The 22,609-nt window shown below is 49.1% G+C and overlaps 1 protein-coding gene across 1 annotated transcript in view; it reads right to left on the reverse strand.

Annotated features, from left to right (window-relative positions):
* Nucleotides 1-749: 749 nt before the first annotated feature.
* Nucleotides 750-22,609, reverse strand: part of LOC119448619 (cholinesterase) — a 41,970-nt gene continuing 20,110 nt past the window's right edge. Inside the window, exons 2-6 of the mRNA XM_049666435.1 lie at nucleotides 21,472-21,640; nucleotides 13,448-13,955; nucleotides 5,878-6,456; nucleotides 1,921-2,590; nucleotides 750-936 (exon numbers count right to left, since the gene is read on the reverse strand). Coding sequence (XP_049522392.1) covers nucleotides 762-936; nucleotides 1,921-2,590; nucleotides 5,878-6,456; nucleotides 13,448-13,955; nucleotides 21,472-21,640 — 2,101 coding nt within the window. The 3' untranslated portion in view covers nucleotides 750-761. The remainder of the gene's footprint in view (nucleotides 937-1,920; nucleotides 2,591-5,877; nucleotides 6,457-13,447; nucleotides 13,956-21,471; nucleotides 21,641-22,609) is intronic.

Consider the following 22,609-nt stretch of genomic DNA (forward strand, 5'->3'; position numbering starts at 1 on the left):
CGCAGCCTCCCGAAACCAGAGGACAGGTCTGTTTTTACACAGCTCTTGCATCGGCTGCTACTACACCATAACTATAGTGTTGGCTATAGTGAAGCGCCCCTTCACTATAGTCAGTGACTGTTTCATACACGAGATCGATGCACTAGGCATGCTTGAACACAACATGTACGTATAGTTGAACAACAGACAAAATACATGTTTCTTCACAAACGAGCTTACCCAAGAAAGTTTAAATCAAGTTTTATACACGCACACACTGACACAGAACATGGCTAAAAGTGGCTGTGCATTACTATATTGTGTGCGGTAAAGAGATCACGAACAAGAGAAGATACAGGATGGGCGCAGGTTCGCGATGCTGTTTTTTTTTTCTTTTTTTTTACAATGTACAACATAAACCAACACGTTAGGTTTTCAGTTCAACTTTACACTTCACGCAAAGCCACTTTTGTGCCGGATACTGCAACAAGGCCGATAACGTCAAAGATAAGTAATTGCCCAACTCGGACAATTTACGAACGCTGTACGGTGCTGCAGAGTTTAGCGGTGAAGTAGTACATACACCTTGATAGCGTAGACTTCACCCATCCGTCACTTCCCTTACGGAGTAAGAATGCTGCTCACCGGAGCAATTGCTCACTGCCCCATGCACAAAACGCGTGCCGCTTCCGCACTCTCTAGCAATCTGGGCTAAACTACAGCGGTCGCAGTAAATAGAAAAGCCACGACACAAGGACGAATCCGCTTTTATAACGGCGTCATTACACACGGCCGTGGTCCTGGAAAACCATGGACAACAAGTACATCAGCTGGCTGCAGGGTTCCGCGCGCCACTTGGGCTGAACCCACGTCATTGAGCTGTTCAGCAGAACAACTTTCTTTTCTGCTTCCGTGTATAGAGGCCATTCTTCTGTAGCGGAAATATGCCCCGGATTCCTGTAAACAGATAAGGCCGTACATTATCATCTCCTAGCACATGTAGACATTACATGCCTCCACAAGCTTCTATGGCAGTATCCGTGAATGTGAAAAAGAAGAAACTCCAATTTGCATAGGTAGTCCTAAGGTTACATACTGTGCATACTGTGAACTTTATTGCTGTGCCTCCCGCCGATCCTATATACACGAGGTATTTCAGCTTATCGGCAGCGCCCGCAAACAAAGGTCTTGGGTGTATGTTGGGTATTAAGCCTGTCCATCACCCACGAATGCGCCAACAAAACCTTCCCAGTACGTTTGTTGCAGGGCTTTAATGTGCTATAAAACAGGCTTCATACCGAAAGCAGCGGCCATGTTCATCTCTATAAAATAAAGAACATGCCTGAAGGCAGTAGCGAGACCTCGGGAACCCGTTCAAAACCCCACCCTGACCTCTTGAGAAGAGCGGCGGAAAGACACGATGGTGACTGGTCAGCAACGGCTGGTCGACCGTGCCGAAGCGGTGGCTGCTACCTATGGGGCTCCGGACTAAGGGCTCCACCTTCGAGGCACAACTGGTCTCCAGAATATGTCAATAAAGTTTATTCTCTCTCTCAGGAAAGCGAAAAGTGCCCTGAGTAGGGCTCCATCAAATGAAACCAGAAATTCATTGCTCTGGTCCTGCGACCGCAACCACACCTTCGGTGGATTAAACGACTGTGCTACAAGCGGTGGGGACAAAACGCGTTTGCGGCTTCGTTAGGCAGCAGCCTACAAGCGCGAACGTAGCTGTTCTTGCGCTGCGTGGCTGCAGTTATGCGGCATTTATATTTTGGAAACAGAGAGCCAGACGGTTGCACCAAGGACGTGAGCGAAGCATACCACGCAATGCGCGGTAAGTCATGGTCGAATGAAGCCCGTTAACGGTTGTAGATAACTGTGGTCCCAAAACAAACACGGCGCGTAAAGCGAACTGAACATTGACAACGCGTTCGTCCTTACCCTGATCTCGCGAACGCCGCCACGTAACCTATCATGGTGTGGGACAGCCTGGTCTGGGCAGTCGTTAAACTCTGGTCAGTCTGGTCACCCGACAGCAAGCGCAGGTCATCCCCGTACGTGGCGATCCCATCGCCGGTGGCGACCCCGTGGCCGATGGTGACCCCGTGGCCGATGGATCGATCAATAGCGGCCATCTTCTCTTCTGCCAAAACCATGAAGTGGACGTTCGCACCGCCCTTCGCCGCTTCTGTCGCATACTGCAGCATGGGGCACTGGAACGCCCCCTTCGTGAACAGATCGTTCAGCTTCTCCAATTTCTCGGACCGGGATGTGCTCTCGTCGTCGAGGCCCAAATACGCACTTAAGTATTTCAGCACTGTATCTTCCGGAAAGCCGTTCTGGCGCGCCAAGAACTTGATGATGTCGTTCACCCCACTGTCTGACAGGTTCTGCAACTCTATGCCCAGTGCCAACACGCGGTCGGCCTCGTGAAGCGTGTTCCCGAGCAACAGTTCTCTGCCGGCGAAAAAGCTCCGGTCATCAGGAAGTGCACTGGAATGGGCGAAAAGGAAAGGTTTGCCCTCGAGGTTTATCTGCGCCAACGAAAATCTTAACTCTAACAAGGTCACCAAGTCCGCCGCTGGAAGGAGAGCCAGGCATCGGACGTATACTGTAACGAGAACAAGAACGATCGCCGTTATCAGTATTTCACGGATTAGCTGGTGTGATTATCTTTAGCTTGGACGTATCACCTGGCACGAGCGCTTGCGCTTTCGCAAGGTAATTTAGTTCGAAAGACATTCAGCCCGAAGTCGGCTCGAAACCTTTTGTCTCAAACAGCACAAGCTGACGGCCCTCCGTGGTAGCCCAGAGGCTATTGCGTCGTACTGCTGGTCCTGCGACCGGTCGCAGGATTGTTCGCTGGATCGCTCCTGGCTGGGGCAGCCACATTCCGATGGGTGCGGAATACCGTAATGCTCGTGTACCGTGCAGTGGGTGCACGTTAAAGGACTCCAGGTAGTCAAAGTTAGTCCGGAGCGCTCCCCCCCCCCCCCCCCCCCGCCCCGCCCTTCTACTGCGTGCCTCGTAATCAGACCGGGGTTATAGCATATAAAACCCAAGTTATCTTTGGTCAAGCTGGCAGCGGCAAAAAGTGTTCTGCCACGTGTTGCAGACAAGAAAAAGTGAAAACGGGGGACGGAGTAAGATACACGCCATCCATGCGTGCGCCCTTTTTATAAAACAAACTTTTATTTCTATGCCTGATATTTATGAGCAAACACATAACACATTAAACAGTATCTAGAACCTAAAACGCAGAGATAGGAATCTAAATGCACGCCATTACAAGATCTGGGAGATGCCATGGGCAAGATATATTTACACTTACTAAATGTTGTGCTTTAGAGCAAAAAAAAAATCTACATTGTCTAACATTCGTTATTGCGCTTTTTTTCTTCCACAAAAATGGAAAAATTGCGTTTTTTGTTTCGCTGTAGTTGCCGAATTGTACATTGTGCTTTGTAGTATATATCGCGTAAAACATTTGCTGATTTCATTTATGTATAATGTGCATTCGTGATTAGCGGTATTTCTTTTTTTATGCTTCAATTTTAATCCTACAGACGTGCACTTAATATGCGCTATATATGCATTAATAAAATTATGGGGTTTTACGTGCCAAAACTACGATCTGATTATGAGGCATGCTGCAGTGGAGGACTCCGGAATAATTTCGACCACCTGGGGTTCTTTAACGTCTACCTAAATCTAAGTACACGGATATTTTTGCATTTCGCCCCCCATCGAAATGCGGCCGCCGCAGCCGGGATTCGATCTCACGACCTCGTGCTCAGGAGCCCAACACCATAGTCACTGAGCAGCCACGGCGGATTATGTTTCACTTTTATTCAGTATGTTGGTCGTTCATCTTATTGGTACTACGATGACTACTGAATAAGTAACAGCTCCCCTTATGCACTGCTAACTGCCTGTCAAAAATGGCTGCGGACCATGTCACGGCTTCGAAGGCTTTTAGAGCGTAAGCTGTTATGGGCTCATTCTTATAGCCGTTTCGGATCGCGTTGTTGTCCGCCGCCGCCGCGCCGCGTAAGTGCTATCGCCCGAAATGCGAAAAAAAAATAAGTACCAGTCTCCGCCGGGATCAAAATCAGTCTCGCTGCGTGGGAGTCGGATACTTCACCAATAAGCCACGCAAGTGCTTGATATCAGCGCCAGAAAAAGGCCCTATAAACGCGCCCTAGGCAGGCGTGCTGGCGCAGACGACTCGAGCCCTCGCCAGTGTGGTGGCGCCATCTAGTTAAGGCACCTGCGAAAGCCGCATGCACAGGCGCAGACGACGAGAAGCGATTCAGACGAGACGCGCAATAAACGCGATCCCGATGTGAGATGTGCGCGACGTATTCTCGGTACCTCTTCGATACCCGTTATGGCGTCTCCTCGCAAGGTACGAACCGCTGCTGAAGAAGCGAATCGTAGAGCTACGTGCGCGGCTACAACTAAGCATCATCGGGCTCAGCAGACTGCTGTGCAGAGAGTATTACAAACCACAGCTCGCCGTCGACGCCGGGCGGACAGTTCAGATCGCTCTCGTCAAAACGACGCGAAGAGACTTTGCCGCGAAGACCCTGTTGTGCGTGGTTCCGAAATTGCTACTCTTAAGCCGCTCGCTCCACCAGCTTACGCTGTGACTGTGCTGTGTGTGCAGCGCAGGCCTGTGACTTTTTATTCGAGGTGCCCAACATGCTGGTTATGAAAAAAAGTGAATTGAATTGAGTAAGCAGGAGCGCCGATTCACCTAATAAGGCGTTCTAACTTGTATTCCGGTGATCCAGCTGTTTTGTGGCACAAATCATAGATGGCGTTAGAACTTGCTACTAGCTAGAGTCACTGTATACGCTCCCCTTGGGGAGCTGGTGGAGCATCTGATTGAACGCGCCGTTTGCACCCCTATTCGCGAAATCTGGTCACATGCGCAAAAAATGGCATTTTCTGGGAAAGCCAGCTTCACAGCTGCGCCTGCATCATAGTGTTTATATGGCCTGCACTGCCGGCCGCCGCGCCACCGTCGTCGCGAGCCTCTGTGCGCTACCGCCCGCCATGCCACCGCTTTCAGGGAATGAAGGAGCAAGCACACTCTGCAGCTGAGCCGCACCGTATTAGGCATTCAAGTGGCTTTTCTGCTTAACACGGATGCGTCGGCGGGCAAGATGGCAGACCTATGCGCAACTCTGCTCGCGTAGGGAGCATATACACTAACTCTACTACTAGCAACCAGAGGTTCGTCGCCTGCAGCGGCGCAAGCCCTGTGTGGTGTGCAGCAGGCATAGTGGACTTTGTTTGTTGAGTAGTTCCTTTGTTGTAAAGAAATGCGCGCATTTCCGCAATTGCCCGCGGAGAGCTCTGTGTGCGCACGCTAGCGGGTGCCAATGTCCTCTATGGAAGTCCCATATTGAAGTCCCCTGTTGCGGATACATATCGCACTAGTGATGCCAAGCATGCGAAGCTGATCAGTGCGAATGAAATCTTCATTATAAATCAACATAAATGAGTTCAAATCCGCGGTGGACAGCCTTTTTGTGGGGAATTGAATCCTTCGCACCTGTACACGTTATTTATGCGACAACTGAGACTGAAGCTGAGTACGTGTTGCAGCTAGCGTTGATAATGGAAAATGAGGGTGCATCGCCTTACTTCCGCACAGTCGTTTTCTTACTTATTATTCAACGATTGCGTACCAAAGTTATTCGGTACTGAGAAACTGCCATTGGGATATCTGCAGAGATGTAGATTTCATTTATCATTAAAGTACCCAGAAAGAAAGAAACGCACGCAAATGTTTACATTCGCTGCTTCCCGTATAGCATCAGCGCTGTGATAAGGAAAGAATGCGAATTACCAATCAACATGTTGAGGGCGCGGTAAATTAAAACTTGCCTGGAATTGACCGCTCTGCGGCGCAGGACGACTTCTCGCAGCAAAGTTCACCGAGGTACTCGGTTTTGCGCACTCCTTTCACTCCACTGTTATCCGGAGATACAGTGAGCATGCTCTGTGCCAGAATCACCGACCGGTTCACATCGAGCAGTTCAGGTCTAGCAAGCAAGGCGGAGACTACAAAGCCGCCACTCGAGTGACCCAACGGCACCACGTTGCTGGCGTTGCCACCGAACGACGCGATGTGCTCCTTGGTCCAACGCCAGGCGAGCAGGATGTCCTCTACGCCCACGTTCTCCGGGCCGGTTCCGTTGCGGTGCAGGAAGCCGGGAGCGCCGATCCGGAAGTTAGGGGACACCACGATCACGCGGCCATGGCTCGCCATGCTGCTCCAGTCGAAGAGGCCGTTCCAGCTGACGATGTGGAACATCCAGCCACCCAGGAAAAACAGTACCGGCAGTGACTCCTCTTGCTCCATCGAGCAGCGGCTGGGAGCCCAGACGTCCAGGGTGAGGCAATTGTCCGACATGACCGTGACCGGCCGCAGTACCGGGACGTGTATTGACGGCTGCAAGCATGCTGCCGGATAAAGGCCATGTTAAAGCGTTGCTATACCGTTCCACGTTGGTAGCTTTGGCCGAGTGCGTTACTTTATAGCCATCGCAATTATATGGACATTCGCTTGAAGGAAATGAAAATAATAAAGAGCTAGGAGAGAGCGTCACGGGACAATCACGAAGCCCAGAGATAAATAACAAACAAAAAAAAGTTGCAGTGGCTTAGCTCGGCTATGCCAGGATATACGTAGCGTTAGCAAGGTTCAGCTGATTATTCTTAGCTTATTCTTAAGATTATTCTTAAGATAAGATTATTCTTATGAGTCAAGCTTCTCCGTTCTTCTGCGCTGTTGAGCAGCATTTGCGCTCTCCTTCTCCATGGCTATACCACACTGGCAAACGCCAGTCAGAAGCGCAGCGGCTCCAGCGCAGTGTCAGACGGCGACTGCACAGCGAGCGCGCGCCGGCGCCAGTGCGTCTACCACGGCTACGACGTCACTCCTCTGGAATGCGCAGACCGGCGGCGGTGAGTCACGCGCGGCGGCGGCGGAGTGCGCGAGAGGTGCCGGCTCCGGTGGCTCCGGTGCGCAAGCCGTGTGACATCACTGATCCTTGCGCATGCGCAGCATGGCTCTTGATGTGCCGCGCGAAACGGGCTTGGCTAGGCCAGTGTAGCTAACGCTACAAAAGGAATTGAAGGCCCTTGTCACGTGATACGCAACAGGTTTCTTCTAGTTGTCTTTCAGTACGTCTACTGTGGTGTTTTTAAGTCGTTTCTTTTTTTTTAGGTTCGAAGTCAATGGGTTGGAAATTAGCAAGAAAAATGCACCGAAGCTCAACGTACAATGCGCCTAATATGAACCTTAAAAAGTGCGCAACTTGGTTAGACCACGCTTGGGCGTTCTGTACGGGCTACGAGGCGAGTGCGCGGTCAGCTGCATTAACCCTGGCGGTAAGCGCGAGTGATGCATTGAAAACTGTATGGTCTGGCGCCAGGTTCCCTAGCTTTCCTCCATACATCAAGGCAATACACGTGAAGCATAGTGCGAAGCGCATGGCCCTTAACAACCATCCTCCATGCTTGTGAGTGTGATGGTAGGCGCCCCACCATAGTTAGTCCCTTGAATGATTTGAAAACAAAAACCAAGTTCCCAAGAGCCATCGCGCCGATAGGCCGTGGAGAGAGGGAGGGTTCATCCATGGTCATCACCACTACACATGGTCCCCAAGCCCTCCGGTGACTGGAAACCGTGTGACGACGACTACCGTGCCCTCAACAAAGGGACCGTACCAGACCGGTACCCCATCCCACACATTCTGGACTTTACCGCGTTGCTGCACGGGTGCACAATATTGAGCAAGATAGACCTCGTCAAGGCGTACCACCAAATCAGTGTGGAGTCTCCTGACGTATACCAAAGGCAGCCATAATAACACCTTTTGACATGTTTGAGTACTTCCGGACGCCATTCGGTCTGCGAAACGCAGTATACGAAACGCATTAACGGTTTGTCGATCAGGTTCTTCGTGGTTTAAACTGCTGTTTCGCATACATCGACGACATCCTCGTCTTGAGTGCTTCATGCAGACTAACACGCGCTTCACCTGCGCCATGTGTTCGAACGATTACGCAAGTACGAGTTGGTCGTGAACGGCCCGAAGAGCGAGTTTGGTGTCGGTGCTCTGGACTTCCTGGGCCATCGCGTCGAGGCACGCGGGATATCTCCTCCTGCCACTCGTGCGGAAGCCATAGTGCAGTTTTCACGAGTATCAACCACCAAGCAACTATGACAATTCCTTGGGCTTGCCAATTATTACCGGCGGTTCATCCCTGAAGCAATCTGTAGACGGTGGGGAATAAAGTAAACAGGCTGGAAATAGGCAAGCATGGAAGTTCCAAAAAAGGCCGGAAAATAGTGCAGGTGCAACGGGCAGAGTCAAAAGGAAAATCATTTAGGAATGGCATGTGGAAGAATTCAGTTTTCGGAAATGGGGATAGACAGAAAGTGTTGAAACAGTACCTACGTTTAAGATAGATGTTCACTTCGGATAACTTCGATCTAGTGTGAAACGTCAAATAGAGTGTATATTGGATTTGGAGTACTGTGAAATATGTTTAATAACCTTACACACTTCCGTGTATAAAGTGTGTAAAGTGTTTGGAACATTGAACTAGTGAACATTACGAAGAGTTGAGTGCTGTGTAAGATGTGGCGAAATGTGAAATGTGCGCAACAGTGTGGTGGTGAGTAGTGAGCGACGATTACACGAGGAAAAGTACGCAAGTCACCGCAGAAGAGTCCAGTTCGCAGCAGAGAAGGCCGACAGAAAGCAGTTTTTCGATAAAAAACTGTTGAAGAGGGGGCCAATGTCATGAGTAAAGGGACAACACACGCGGAAGAACGACGACGACGAAGAGAGCACGCGGTGCTCCAAACAACACGAGCGCTCAAGACGCGTGACCCGAGCCGTGATCGAGAGAAAACCAGCGATGAGCTGTTATCGACGTGGCTGTGGGCCAAGAAGGTTGCATCGTCAGCATCGCACTGGCGACGGGAGCCATGGAGCTTCGTTCAAGACCATGACGTTGGCAGTCCAGGGTGTGGCGGTCGACCTCAGAGACGTTCGAGCGAGGCTCCTTGGACCGGCTGCAGCCTCTCACGGCAGTGCCGGGCATTCTAGGAAGGCTCCCCTTCAGCGTAAGACCAGCATGTACGATAGTCCCCGGGACGCCACGTCGGCACTTGAGTAAGGCGCCGGACGGAAGAAGCGGCCGAACCCGTCGCTAGGCCCAACCCGTCGGGCCTCTCTGCCACATGAGCGACGGCGACCAGGATACACAGGCGTCTACCAAGGCGACGAAACCTTCAGGATCGTCGGTAGTAGCAACTCCGGAAGAGAGGCGATGCGACTTGGACGAAGATCCACATGAGTTAGCGTCAACGACGTGAGAACATACCACGTAAGAAGCGACGCAGCCCGATAGGCTAAAGTAGAGCACTGCACGGGCTCGGGCTTACCCGAAAGCCCGGGCCCGGCCCGGCCCGTGGGCTGGGCCGGGCCGGGTAGAGGAGTTTTTTCACGGGCTCGGGCCGGGCTTGGGCACGGCGTGTGCTTTTTGACCCGGGCCCGGGCCGGGCTCGGGTTTTTTGACGCGGGCCCGGGCCGGGCTCAGGCTTTCTGCGAGTTATTCTCGGGCTTCTCAACTCTGAAAAACATGTATTTTTCGGTCTCGGGCCGGGTTCGGGCCGGTTTCGAGTCGGGCTCGGACCGGGCTCGGGCTTAAGGTAAAGGGGTGGCGGGCCGGGCCGGGCGGGTAACATAGATTATTTCCGGGCCCGGGCCGGGCCCGGGTCTCGCCATAAAGGTTTTGATCGGGCTCGGGCGGGCCGGCCAATGAAAAAACGGGCCCGGGCCGGGCCCGGGCCGCAAAAATCGGCCCGTGCAGTGCTCTAGGCTAAAGGTGTCAGACTGTTAGAAGTGTAGAGGCACAGTGCTTAGAATATACTTACAAAGTATATTCTAGGCACTGTAGTAGAGGATAAGACTGGGTCAAAGTACAGCCTAATTAGCTGAAGTTTTGTGTGCGACTGAGAGCCGCCTGTATATGTTACACTTATTTTGTTTGTTATTATTAGTTACTTTTTATTGGGAATGTTTGCTTTTTGGGTTTGTTTCATTAAATCTTGTGTGCTGTGCCGTCATACGTCTCAGTCCATCTCTTAAACATCCGCGCCCCCGAGATCTGTGACACCAGCCGACGACAAACCACTTCGATGAAGCTCGTTCATTTCACCAACACACACACAAAAAAAATGCGTCGCTCTGCTATCGCAAACGCCAGAAACCAGCGGAGCTGGGGAAATCTTAGTAAAGTAGTGGCAAACCAGGTCGTTGCATGTTGCGAAAGTTCCTGAGCACCCGCAACCCATGATCTTCCAGTCTCCTCTGTTTCTTCGCGAAGAATTCAACCGGCCACGTTCACGAGCCGCTGGATCTTTATTTCTTCGCCTACGGCACGGAGCAGGAAACCTTTAGGAGTGGAAACTCCGCCAGTTGCGGTGACCAGAAAATGTCACATGCCCGCGGTGCCACTATCATGCTGGTGGCACCTGGCGGCCGAGAAAAAATTATTGCCGTCTTGGGTTCCCAAAGGATGGTGTCTCCCAAAGCCAACCGGCCTACTGATCTTTGGTTAACTTCACAACCCGACAATATATCTGATTTTAAGCATAGAATAGCATTTGCGAATGTTAGCGCTGGCACCATTGCTCCTTTCCAGATTACACGCACCACCGCATACTTATTGTGGCCACACAGTGCTCAGTGTTTCATTATTGCTGCATTCCGCTTCCCCTTTATTATCAGGTTATCTTGGTGGTTGTATGAGTAATTTATGTGTACGCCGAGGTACTTATATTGCTTCACTATGGGTATTACTTGCTGTTGAATTGACACCACAAAGTTACTCGTCTCTTCATTAAAGATAATAATTCCTGATTTCTCTGTGCTAAACTTAAGGCCTAGATTTGTCGCTGCATTGCCACAGATATTCGCAAGTATCTGTAAATCTTTTTATTTGTCCGCTAGTAGCACAATGTCTTCAGCGTACATCAGTCCAGGGACCTTCCGTTGCACCATTTGTTCATTACGCATGTAGGATAAATCAAAACCTAATTCGCTGTTTGCCAGTCGTATTTCTATACCATTAACGTAAAGCATGAACAACCATGGTGACAGAGGACATCCTTGCTTCAATCCTTGGTGAATTCCCACCGTTTCATTACCTCTTTTCGACCTTCCCATACCACTTGTACTTGGTTTTCTCTATATATCTCCCTCAGCAACTCCACGAAATCGTCATCTATGCCTTCGTGCTGAAGAATGTCCCATAACAATTCCCTGTCTACGTTGTCATAAGCTCCTTTAATATCTAGAAATGCTATTGATAAAGGTCTTTTATGAGCGACTGAAATCTCTATGCACTGAGTTAGTACAAACATATCCTCTAAGCGTCTGCCTGGCCTAAACCCATTGTGTAGTTCTCCCAATACATCGTTTTTCTCCACCCACTTCGACAGTTCTAATTTTATGGCTTGCATTGTCATTCTATATATCGTCGACGTTGCTGTAACTGGCCTGTACGAGCTCGTCTTATCCTTATCTCCTTTGCCTTTGTAGATGAGGTTTATCCTGCTTTCACGCCATCCAAAGGGAATTTCATTTGTTCTAATCACTTGCTCTATGGCATTAGTCAGCAGTGCCTTGCTTTTTGGACCGAGGTTTTTGATTAGCAGTATTGGGATTTCATCGGGTCCTGCTGCCGTGTTATTAGGGACATCTTCTGCTGCATTTTTTGCAATAAAAGCTTTCTATGCTAAATTTTGATCTCTCAGGCCTCTCTGCTGTTGCTGTATATGTTGTCTGAAGTACGCTTTTTCTCGTGCCGAAGTTAGCCCTAATAACGTCTGTGATGTGCCGCCGCGCATCGTCTCCTTCGTAGATGTTACCGTCTTCATCACTTATAGCCGTTTGCGAGTTTTTAGTTGGAGCTCCGAGTGCTTTTATATGGTTCCAGAATCTTTTTTGGGGCGCCTTTGTCTCTTTTGTGAATGTTATGCACCCAGCGTTCACTTGCGCACTTAATTTTCTCTTGCACGAGCTCACTCGCCACCCGTTTCTTTTCTCGGTATCTATTCCATCTAAGGAGCACCTCTTCTTGTAATTCCAACTTTTTGGCTTCTCGATGAGCCCTAGATGCCTCTTTACGCTCTTCTATAGCTTGTTTTATTTCCTCGTTCCACCACTTACGTGGTTTCCTCTTCCCAATCCAACAATTGTTTTGTCGTGTCTGCCTTGTTTAATGCTGCATAACGTCTACCAGTTCCTTATATTCACAGACTGCTGAAGGAAAACCCTCAATTTTCTTCTATATTCTTATTGCGATCTCGGTTATTTGCTCTTCATTCATTTCTAAAAATTATGAGGCTATAGGTTCGTATTCTGCGTTGGTATCTCTCCCCAACTTTAATTCTAAACGCCTATGATCGCTTCCCAGGCTATTTGTTTTTCATTTTCGTCTATTAACATTTGGTCTCATTGTTCGTAGACCATTTATGAGACTAAGGCGTAGTCGTGTTTCCGCATTGCGTTACCTGTCCATGACACTTATTCTCCCTGTTAACTACTACAAGGTTCTATTCATCACACAAATCCGGGACTAGAGAGCCGTTGTAATCAGTATATCCGTCTAAATCGTCCATGTGTGCGTTCATATCTCCCACTAATATCACCTGGCCCCATTTACTGAACTCCTTAATATCGCTTCTAATGCAATCAAACAATTCCTTATTTTTTTCTCTGCTATCACTACCTGTCCATGGGTAAGCTACTCCCAGCCACGTCGTTTTGCCTTGCCATGTGCCGCTCATACATTAATGCTCTTTACATGTCTCGTTTACCCTTCGCCACTTCAGACCTCGTCTAATTAGTACGCCTACGCCTCCGTCTTTCGTTGACCTGATAGTGAGAACTTCGCTGGGCGAAACCAAGGGAGCCGCCGTTGAGACCAGCAAGGTCTCAACCAGCCGAGGATGCGAGCGCCATCTCGATATGGCGTACCCGAGCACGCCGATGTTGGTATAGTAGCAACTGCTGGAAAAGGGGTTTGTGTTTGAGTTTCCTTGTAACAGAATTATGTGTCTCGCGCATTCAAATTACAATCCGACGCTACCAGTGTCTGTAGGTTGTGGTTAAGTCATATTTTAGCATTTTTCGGACGGATTTCACTGTGAGAAATTCAATTTTGGTTCACTAACACCTTGCGCCACGCGGACGGCCTGCACGGTCGGGGTGTTTGGGGATGATTTTCTTCGCCACGGACGCCGACATCTACGCCGACACTGACGCCTACGCCGGATTTTCTACGACACGGGGTCCTTAACGCTATCGCGTTAAAACCGCCCCTTTGTGGTACTGGAATGAAAATCGAGGAATACAATGACAGTGCGTACCGGGACCTTGCTTCACCGCCGCGAAGGGAGAGCGCAGCTTGGTGACCTTACTGGCGAGGTCGAAGCGCCGGGCTCCTGTCGTGCCTTCGCCGAAGGGAATGCCGAGGAAGACGCGTGCGCGCAGGCCACTCCTGGTCTCAACAGCGGCTCCCTTGATTTCGCCCAGCGAAGTTTTCACGAACAGCTGCTCCTCGGTGTCAGAGCAGGTACCTCTTGGCTGGCTCGCCTCTTGACCGCGCGGAAGCATGAGGACGATAAGCACGGAGAAGAAGACTGCAGTGGCGAGGCAGAGTATCAAAATATGTTTAGTCCCAAACTTTGACCTCTTGTCTGTTTGGGAGGCCGGGCCAGAGCCATCGGTGGTTCCAGATTTAGCGAGGGAAGGAGCCGTTGGTGCGGCGGCAAGTGCAGCATTGGGATCCGGCGGAGAGGCGGTGCGGGCTATTTCTCCCGAGTTGACCCCTGAGCCAGCGTGCTCATGACCAGGTGAAGTCTGCATCGCTTCAGGCTGCAAGGAAGCAAAAGTAGTGCAGCGGTGCAGGTTAAACGCCGTTGCATGCGGCGCGCTGCAACAACAGTTGCTCCCGGTGAGCATAAAGTGATATTAAATATAACACAAACGCAGAACCTGTCATGGTACACTTTCGCCAAGTGGAGAGCGCTTTCTCTTTCGCAAGCATAAAGGGTAATTTACAACGAATGTTCCACAAATAATTTATTAAGTGTTATCACTGAATGCCTCAAAATACCGCGGCATCAAAATGTTAACGTAGGACTATACAATCGTGGCTGTCGCCAGTAAATCAGATGTCCCACTTAGCATGAAGCACATTTGAAGCACCTCTCTGTGCGAATGAAACTGCATGTTTTTAGCGACCTTCTGAACAAGCCGCCTGTAAATCTGCATCTTAGAGCGGAGCTCTTAAGCGCCCGTTTCCGCGGCGAGCGTTGTCGGTGTCAGCGGCGTAACCGAGCGAAAGAGCACAGCGAAAGATTAAAGCGAACACAGTGCGCAGCGGGGGTATGAAAGACGGGAGGAGGAAAGCGGATAGGTGGGTGCAGCTCAACCAGGAGGGGGAAAGCTGAGGAGTGTTCGGCGAAAGGGTGAAGAGGAAAGCGGAGTGCCGGCGGCGAACACGCATGCAGCAATGGCGGACACAAAACGCTGGCGTGGGCTTCGGACCTATTGCGCATGCGCTACATCGCCTGCGGCGCCACCGCCGCTAAAGAATGCGCTCCGCGCGAGCCACGCGTTCCCGTGTTCAGGCTTTCTTTCTGAACAATGAGCGACGCAACCGGTAGAAGTGCCTTGTCTGCCGCTGCTGCTAAACGAGCTGCTCGAGAAGAGGCTCAGCGACGTCGCTGAGATGACCCTGCTATTCAGAATCAAATTTGTTGCCATATTATATCGCGAATTCAAAACACCTAAACAGCTGCGCTTGAAATTCGCATTTGGGAGTATCGTAATCATCGGTGAATTGTGTATATTTTTGTCTTCTTAACATAAAAAGTCGCAGTTTCGCCGTCGATAGGCGAAGCATCAATTGCGACAGCAAATTAATAGAGAGCTATACGGAGTAAGGATAGTAATATTATCGGCTTTATAAACTTGGATACATTCGCTAACTAACTGAATTAACAAGAATGGTGTCAGCGCGCACAAGCAAACATAAATAGATCACACTCGATGAGCGCAGACAACCGCTGTCAAAACGCTGGCGTGAGCAGGCGCGCTGCAGCAGCGAGCGAAGGATCGTGCGGTCTACCGCTTCACTGGAAACTGAGCGGTGAAAGCGCAGCCCATACGAAGGTAGGAGCCGTGTGCTGATCGCTTTCAAGATACCGTGCGCGCGACCGATCGCAGCCGTGCAAAGTACAAGTACGCAGTTGGTCGCAGAGTGGAAGCCGCACCCCCTCCCTCCCGCGCTGCCTTCCCGCTTTCCTCCTTTCGCGTACGAAATTGAGTCTCCAGCTCCAGCTGCGCCCGGTGGCAAGATACGCAGTAGGTGCCGCAGCACAGCGTCACCCCTCCTCCCTCCCATCCCCCCGCGGATTTTCGCATGAGAGAAGTCGCGTTTCCGTGAAAGCGTGCGTCCCAAACACGCTTTCACTCGCACATACAGCTTACGGCACGCGGCGACGATTTTATCGCTCCCTGGACTTCCTATGGAACCTCACGGCGACGACGACGGCAGAAATCCGCTTGGAGTGTCCAAATAATTGCTATCGCAATAAAAGCATTAGTAGTTATTACTCAGAAATATTTTAAATTCGCAACATTTTGATCACAATCTTAATGCAAGGAAACTTGTAGAGCACCTTCAAAAATATCGCTTTCTGTTTTTGACACGTTACCATATGCGCAACTCTTATCGTTAAACGAAAGCCCGCGAAACCATTAAAAAGCCGCTGCAGTCTACCGCTTGCATACCCTCCGCGGTGGCTTTCATTTAATCTCGGTAAACATAGCTAGACAAACAGTAACATCTCGCAAAATTGGTGCGTTTGAATGTGATCGACAAACTTCGCACTTACATTTTTGGCCGTAAACTGAAAATCTCAATATGTTGTTAAACAAGCAGCACTAATTACTCTTTTCATAGGAATGCAAAACATACCCGAGCCTTCTCCAGGAGGTTATTAACACGATACAGTCCGTTTCATCGGCAAAGACAGCTTTTTTTTTTTTTTTTTACTTAGAACTTCATGTTAGTTGCGATACATATTGCGAATTATAAGAACCATCTAGACATTTATATTCGGTTTAATCGTGAAACCACGGTAAGCCGTTGACTAAGACTGACCTGACCAAACAAGTATTGAGTGCGTTCGTACAGAACAGCAGATCAACTAGCTCGCGGTTCTGCTTTCGGTAACATATTAAGTGCGCTTCACGCACATATGAAAACAGTCACGAGTTAAAACTTAGCCTATGGAAATGAGAGAATAAGCACATGAAAGACTAGTGGTATACATTCGGCTGGTTCCTATCGAGCTCTTACTTCGACTGAAACGATGCGGAACCCACTCTAGGTAATAGAAAGCAAGCCAGAGCCTTACCCTAGGGAGCGCGGGAGCAGAAACGCGTCAGCGTTTTTTCTGTTGTGAACAAACAAGTCGCGCAGCTGCCAAATGCAGCCGGCCGCTACCGCACAGCAGACTCCACGGAAGTTGCAGGAGCCATGCGACCGTAACTTTGACAGATCTCGGCTTCCAAGCGCTCTCACCTGGAGCAGGGCGCTGTCCAAGAGCCATACCGGTGTGTTCCGAGCTCTCGAATCCCGAGAGTCGAAGGTAACGCGCGCTACCACGAGCGCCCACAAACGACCAGCCGAATGTATTGTAACATCGTAAAATTGGTGCTTACGCTGCTTTCGTTCTGAGCTCCGACTCCAGGTAGTAGAAACCTTGGGCAGGTGGAGAGGCCGTTTGCTGGAGCGGACGCAGTAGTCTGGTGGAGCAGGGCGAAAAGCGGCGGACCAGCGAACAGAGGCCGTTGCGAGCGAACCTTCTTCTGTTAGGACTCGTCACGAGCGGCCGCTGACACGCGCTCCTTAAGCGCCACCCGGTGTGGCTCCACGCCACTTTTACAACGAAAAAGTTGAAGATCGAACTTAAAATTATGCAGTCATGGAGAATTATCAATAGGTTGTTGCAGATGTTTTCATAACCGTCCATAACTTCACCTGGTTAGCCTTAAGGTGTGCAGGCAAAGGGAAGGCCGCTCACCACATTGGAATTGAATTTTATCCTGGGCTGTTACGAGCCAAAATTAGGGTTTGTTTATGTGGCACACCGTAGTGGGGGACTCCCTATTAATTTTAGTCACCAGAGGATCATTAACATGCCCACAATGCACGGGACACGGGCTTTCTTGATATTCGCCCCATTCGATCCCGCGAACTCGTGGTTGGCAGCGCCAAACCATAGCTGCTAAGCCACCGCGGCGTGCGCTCACCACACTTGCGACTTATTGTGAAAAAAAAAAAGAGAGAGTATACAAAACGCGGAAACGAAAAGCAATTATTTAGTTTTATTTGCGGTACTTTTTTCATTCGGGACGAGGGGATGTAATAAAATATTTAAATTATCGCTTCCGTGATAAAATACGAGATAGAAGTGAGATCTTCCTTGGCGGGATGTTACGTCCAGGTATCCAGTTTTCTGTGCTGTCCCTCGTACTTTTCTCTAACCTCATTTAGAACCGTGTGAATCAAGAATGGATGTCTCAAATCTTCTGTGCCGCTGTCGAATCTGACGCAGATTAATTTGGTTGTTGCAGAGTAGTGTTCCAAAACTCAAGCAGGCAACAAACCATCCTTTTGTTTTATATTTATTGATTCATTATTTGTGCTGTGGTACGAGCATATGGGAAAACCTTTCATTCACAGCAAGCCTTCAGTAAAGTTATTTAGGAATTGATTTTTTTTATTTTGATTTTCTAAGTTATACCTACTGCTTTTTTGTGTCGCCTTGAACTATGCATCATGTACTAGGTAACGGTTTCCACTCATCAAGCTTCTTTAAAGGAGTGTTGAAAATTATTTATCAACACTAACTTATCTATAAACTGCAGCACATGCTTCCCACACGTAAACGAATCACACTTAAGTTGTAATTTCTTTTTCGGTACTAAAGTTCACCTTAAATATGACAGACCTGGAGTCGTCGAAATTGTCGGGGAGTTAGGACACGGAGCAATGCTGGCGCACGCGAAGTAGTGACTAGGCTACGTATGATGTAGTTAATTGAAAATAATAATATTAGTGTACTCATGAACGTGCAATGGCGCTATTAGATTGCAATATTTAGCATTTTAAGATGGTTAGCTAATGTTTTCGTTGGCATAATTTTGGATGCAATAGTCAATTCCAGGAGGCCTATCAAAGCTGGTAAAATAATTTAAGTCTTGTTTCCATCGCAGCCGCTCGCATCAAAACAAATACCAAAGGTGCACGATCATTACAATACAGGGTCGTTAGAACAAAGAAAGTTGACGTGCTTGTGAATTAATTATAGCGTGTTAGTAAAACTGTCAGGAAATCTACTTATTTAGCGCTGTGTCACTGGTGAATTCATTGTAAACATTCTTAATGTCATTGTTAAGGAGAAAAGAGGTAGAAGATGCGGGGAGGCACGAGCTGATCTTGCGAACCTGTTGTCCTTGTGCGTTGATTGAATAAATACATTTATTACAATGAGGATGGCTCGACGGCCTAGTTTTTTGAAAGGAAGTAAGGAGGGAGAAAAAAAGAAAAAACAAAAAAAAAAAAACATTCCGCGGTAGACGCTGGTTGTGTGCACGAAGGCCAATGCATGAAGAGTCGTGTGTGGATTCTTTAACTTTGTTGTTGTTGTCGCCTCAACACATGACTCAATCCGCGATGCGTATTGGCCACACTGAAGGCAACTAAAAAAAATACAATAAAAAGGAGACACTGCGCAACTTAAGCGTAGCAATTATCACTATTAGTATTTAGAAAGACTTATGTATCAGAAAATGCGAACGGCGCAGCGTCACCCTAAGGTGGTCGTTTTGTTTTATCTCCGCTACATTTCGATGCCAGTCTACTTTGTCTTTAAAACGGAGGATAATTGAGAACAGGCAGGAAGCAACGTTACTAGACTAGTCTAATAACTTTGGCAGGGTGTTTAAACAGTTTACGTCCACAGTAATATATACAGGGTGTCTAAAAGCATATCCTCAGGTGGGTCGTCCAGGACTGGTTAGAGCTGTCTTATCTATTCATTCTTTGGCTAGTGTAGGTCATTGTTTTGGTCATGCCGCAGTTTTGTAGACTATTTTCATGTTCACACAGAGCTCTTCGAAGGCCTTTAGAACAGCCCTCATTATTTAGCAGGAAACGAAGAGAATATCAAGTTCTAGTAGAAACTAAATATGAGCGACTCTCTAGGTGCCACCAGTTTTCTACGAACGTAGATGGATAAATTATTTGGCACTTACTACGAGGAGGGGTCCCGTCTAATTACTACGGGCCCCCTCACCGTACAGTTTAGAAGTGAGAGAAGGGCCCCTTTAATTCCATCGCAAGTTATAGGCACAGAGGTTTGCTATTTACAGGTTGGGCCTAACTCACTGAGTCGCGCTGTAGCAACGTAACAACGAGTCATTATCCACTGGTCTGCATTCGCTAAAGCGGCAGTTACCCAAGGCCCCCTGTTCCCTCCCTCTGGGCTACGAAACGGCTCGTTTCGCTTCCCTGGACAGGAGCCCTTGGTCTAGAAAATGACAAGTACTGCAGGCGTCAGGCTTAGGGAAATAATTAAGCAGCTATGTTAATAAAGAAAAAAAATTAAAAAAAAAACACTATCGCAGAAGACGCTATCTGAACGGCGGAACCGACAACGAGCCTAAATCTTTTTCTCAGCGTCACAAAAGCAGACGGGATAGGTCTGCTATCACACAGGTTTTGCATAGGCATTACCCCGTAACTATAGTGTTAAGGCTACAGTGAAGGGCTCCCTGACTATAGTGACTCCCAAATTAACTCCGAAACGCAAAATACTGCTGCATACACCTATACACGAGATCGATGGACTAGGCTTGTTTTAACACATCAAGGACATGTACCTATAGTAGCAGTGTTTGTTAACAAACACGGCTACCAAAACAATTTAACTGACATTTAATTTAAAAAAAAGGCCATTGGAAGTTTTCTGGGATAATACGCACAGCAATGCTGCCAGAGAACGAATAAAACCGTCTATGCATTACTATATTGTATTCGGAAAGAACCGTATCACTAACAGACGACGCATGTAGAGGAAAAAATACTAACATGGGTTCGCAATGCTCTTTTTTTACAATGTACAACATAAACCAACTTGTCCAATTTTCACTTCGACTTTACATTTAACACAAAGCCGCTTATGTGCCGGATATTTCCTGCAACAAGGCAGCTATCGTCAAAGTTATTGATTGCCCAATTTGGACAATTTACAAACGATTTACGGTGCTGCAGAGTTACCGTGGTTATGTATAGTACCTACAACTTGATAGGGTAGGCCTTAAGCCCAGAATACATGGAGCGAACTTTCTCGAAGAACTTCACGTGTCAAGTAACGACGCGGCGACACGACGCAGGATGTTCGCTGTGTCTTGATACATGCGGCGAACGCCGCCGCGCGTTGGCCGCCGTGTTGGCGGCGGTCCCGGCCGCCCGCTTCGAACTGAATTTGGCATTGTCCTTGTAGAATTCACTTCGTTGGTAGCAAATGACTGCGGAAACAGCTTTCGCTTAGTCTCAGGCCGCTTCGACGACAGAGTATTATGGATAACCTTGAGTAGTTTTCGAGATCGCTTCTCGTTTCGAACGCGTCTAAGCCTAACGAAAGAGATATCCGATGCCAGTGCCATCTATCGGGGAAGTCGAGAGATAGGCATGACGACAGCATGCGGCCTCTGAGATCAGAAGATTTCTGTTGAGGGTTATTGTAGAGAGTTTGCACTGTTTCTCTGTTTCCCCGCAGATCAGCGGATATGGGATGTACAAATACAACGCGATTCCCGAGAGATCACATTGGGAAGTACTCAATCAGTGCAGAGACATGCAGACACGGCAACACCAACGCGATTGCAGACGATAGGAAAAGGCACGCGCACGCGAAACACCAGCATGCATTGCGACCGGAACTAGTGCCTCCTGATTCGCTGTCGTCCACCGCTGCGCGCTAGACGCTTCCGGCGGCGGCGTTCGCCCGACGAAATTGTCTGGACAGGCAGATCGGCTGCGGACGGCAAATTTCTTGACGCCGGCCGTCTGACGTTCGCCGCCCGACGAAGTTCGTTGCTCGGACGCCGGTTATTCGCTCCATGTACTCCGGCCTTTACCCAGCGCCTTACACATCCGCCACATCCCGAACGGAGTAAAAATGCTGCTAACCGGAGCACTTGCCTTTCGCTACTCTCCCAGTATTCTTGGCTAAACTACAGCTGTCGCACAAAAAAGAAAAGCCAGGAGACGAGGCCGAATCGCTTTTAATAACGGCGTGCGTGGTTATACATCGCCGTCGTCCTGGAAAACCTTGGATAACACGTTCATCAGCTGGCCGCAGGGTTCTTCGCGCCACTTGGCCTCAGCCCACGTCATTGAGCTGTTCAGCAGAACAACTTTCTTGTCGGCTTCCATGTATAGAGGCCACTCTTCTCTTGCCGAAATATGTCCCGGATTCCTGCAAACAGATACGGCAGTCTATTATCTCTTAACACACGTGGGACATCATATGCCTCCACGAGCTTCTATGGCAGTTTGAGTGAATTTTGACTTTTATTGCTGTGCATCACGCCGATCCTATACCCGCAAGGGATTTCAGCTTATCGCCAATGCCCGCATGCTGAAGAGACTTGGGTGCATGATGGGCATTAAACCCGTCCGTCACTCACCCAAGCTACAGCAAACTTTTTCGCAGTACTTCCATTGCAGGGCTTTAATGTGCTAGAAAACAGTCTTGGTAGGCAATTATCGGCAGTGTTCATCCCGACAAAATAAAGAACATGCCTGACGGTATTAGCGAGACCTCGGGAAGCGAAAAGTGCCCTAGGCAGGGCTCTACCAAATGAAACGCGAAAGTGATTGCTCTGGTCCTGCGACCGCTACTACAACTCCGGTGGATTAAACGGCCGTGCTACAATGTCACAAAAGTGCGCATAATCAAAGCGCGCCGCGTATCGCTCAAGCCAGCGAAGGAGCACGTCGACCCCGTGGCAGCTTCGACAGAGGGAAAGAGCGCATATACGCCACAGACCGCTGAAGCGATCAACGGAGACTATAGAAGCTTCGACAAGATACGCGAAGTAGCATTGCGGTATTAATACACAGGAGGGAGCCGGCGCGCGCTGAAACACCCTCTCCGACCCCGAAACACGGCGAGCTGCGCGAAAGAAGGGGGGCTACCACCCGGGCGTGCCCCAACGGATGAGTCAACACCCTCCTCGAAGACATTTCGGCAGCCGCGGTCGAAAACGCGCGAAATGTCTAGAACTAGATTCCTAATCTTTGTTCGTGTAATGGGAGCCCGACTCCGTCAGAAAGTTCGAGAAACGCCGGCGAAGGCGATCAAAGCGCCGACCGGGAATCACTAACTAGGATCAGACCGCGCCCGTGAAATGTGAGGTGAAGACCGACCATCTGCAGAAAAAGG

The sequence above is a fragment of the Dermacentor silvarum genome, chromosome 4 (genome assembly GCF_013339745.2).
Source record: "Dermacentor silvarum isolate Dsil-2018 chromosome 4, BIME_Dsil_1.4, whole genome shotgun sequence".
In the NCBI taxonomy this organism is placed as follows: domain Eukaryota; kingdom Metazoa; phylum Arthropoda; class Arachnida; order Ixodida; family Ixodidae; genus Dermacentor; species Dermacentor silvarum.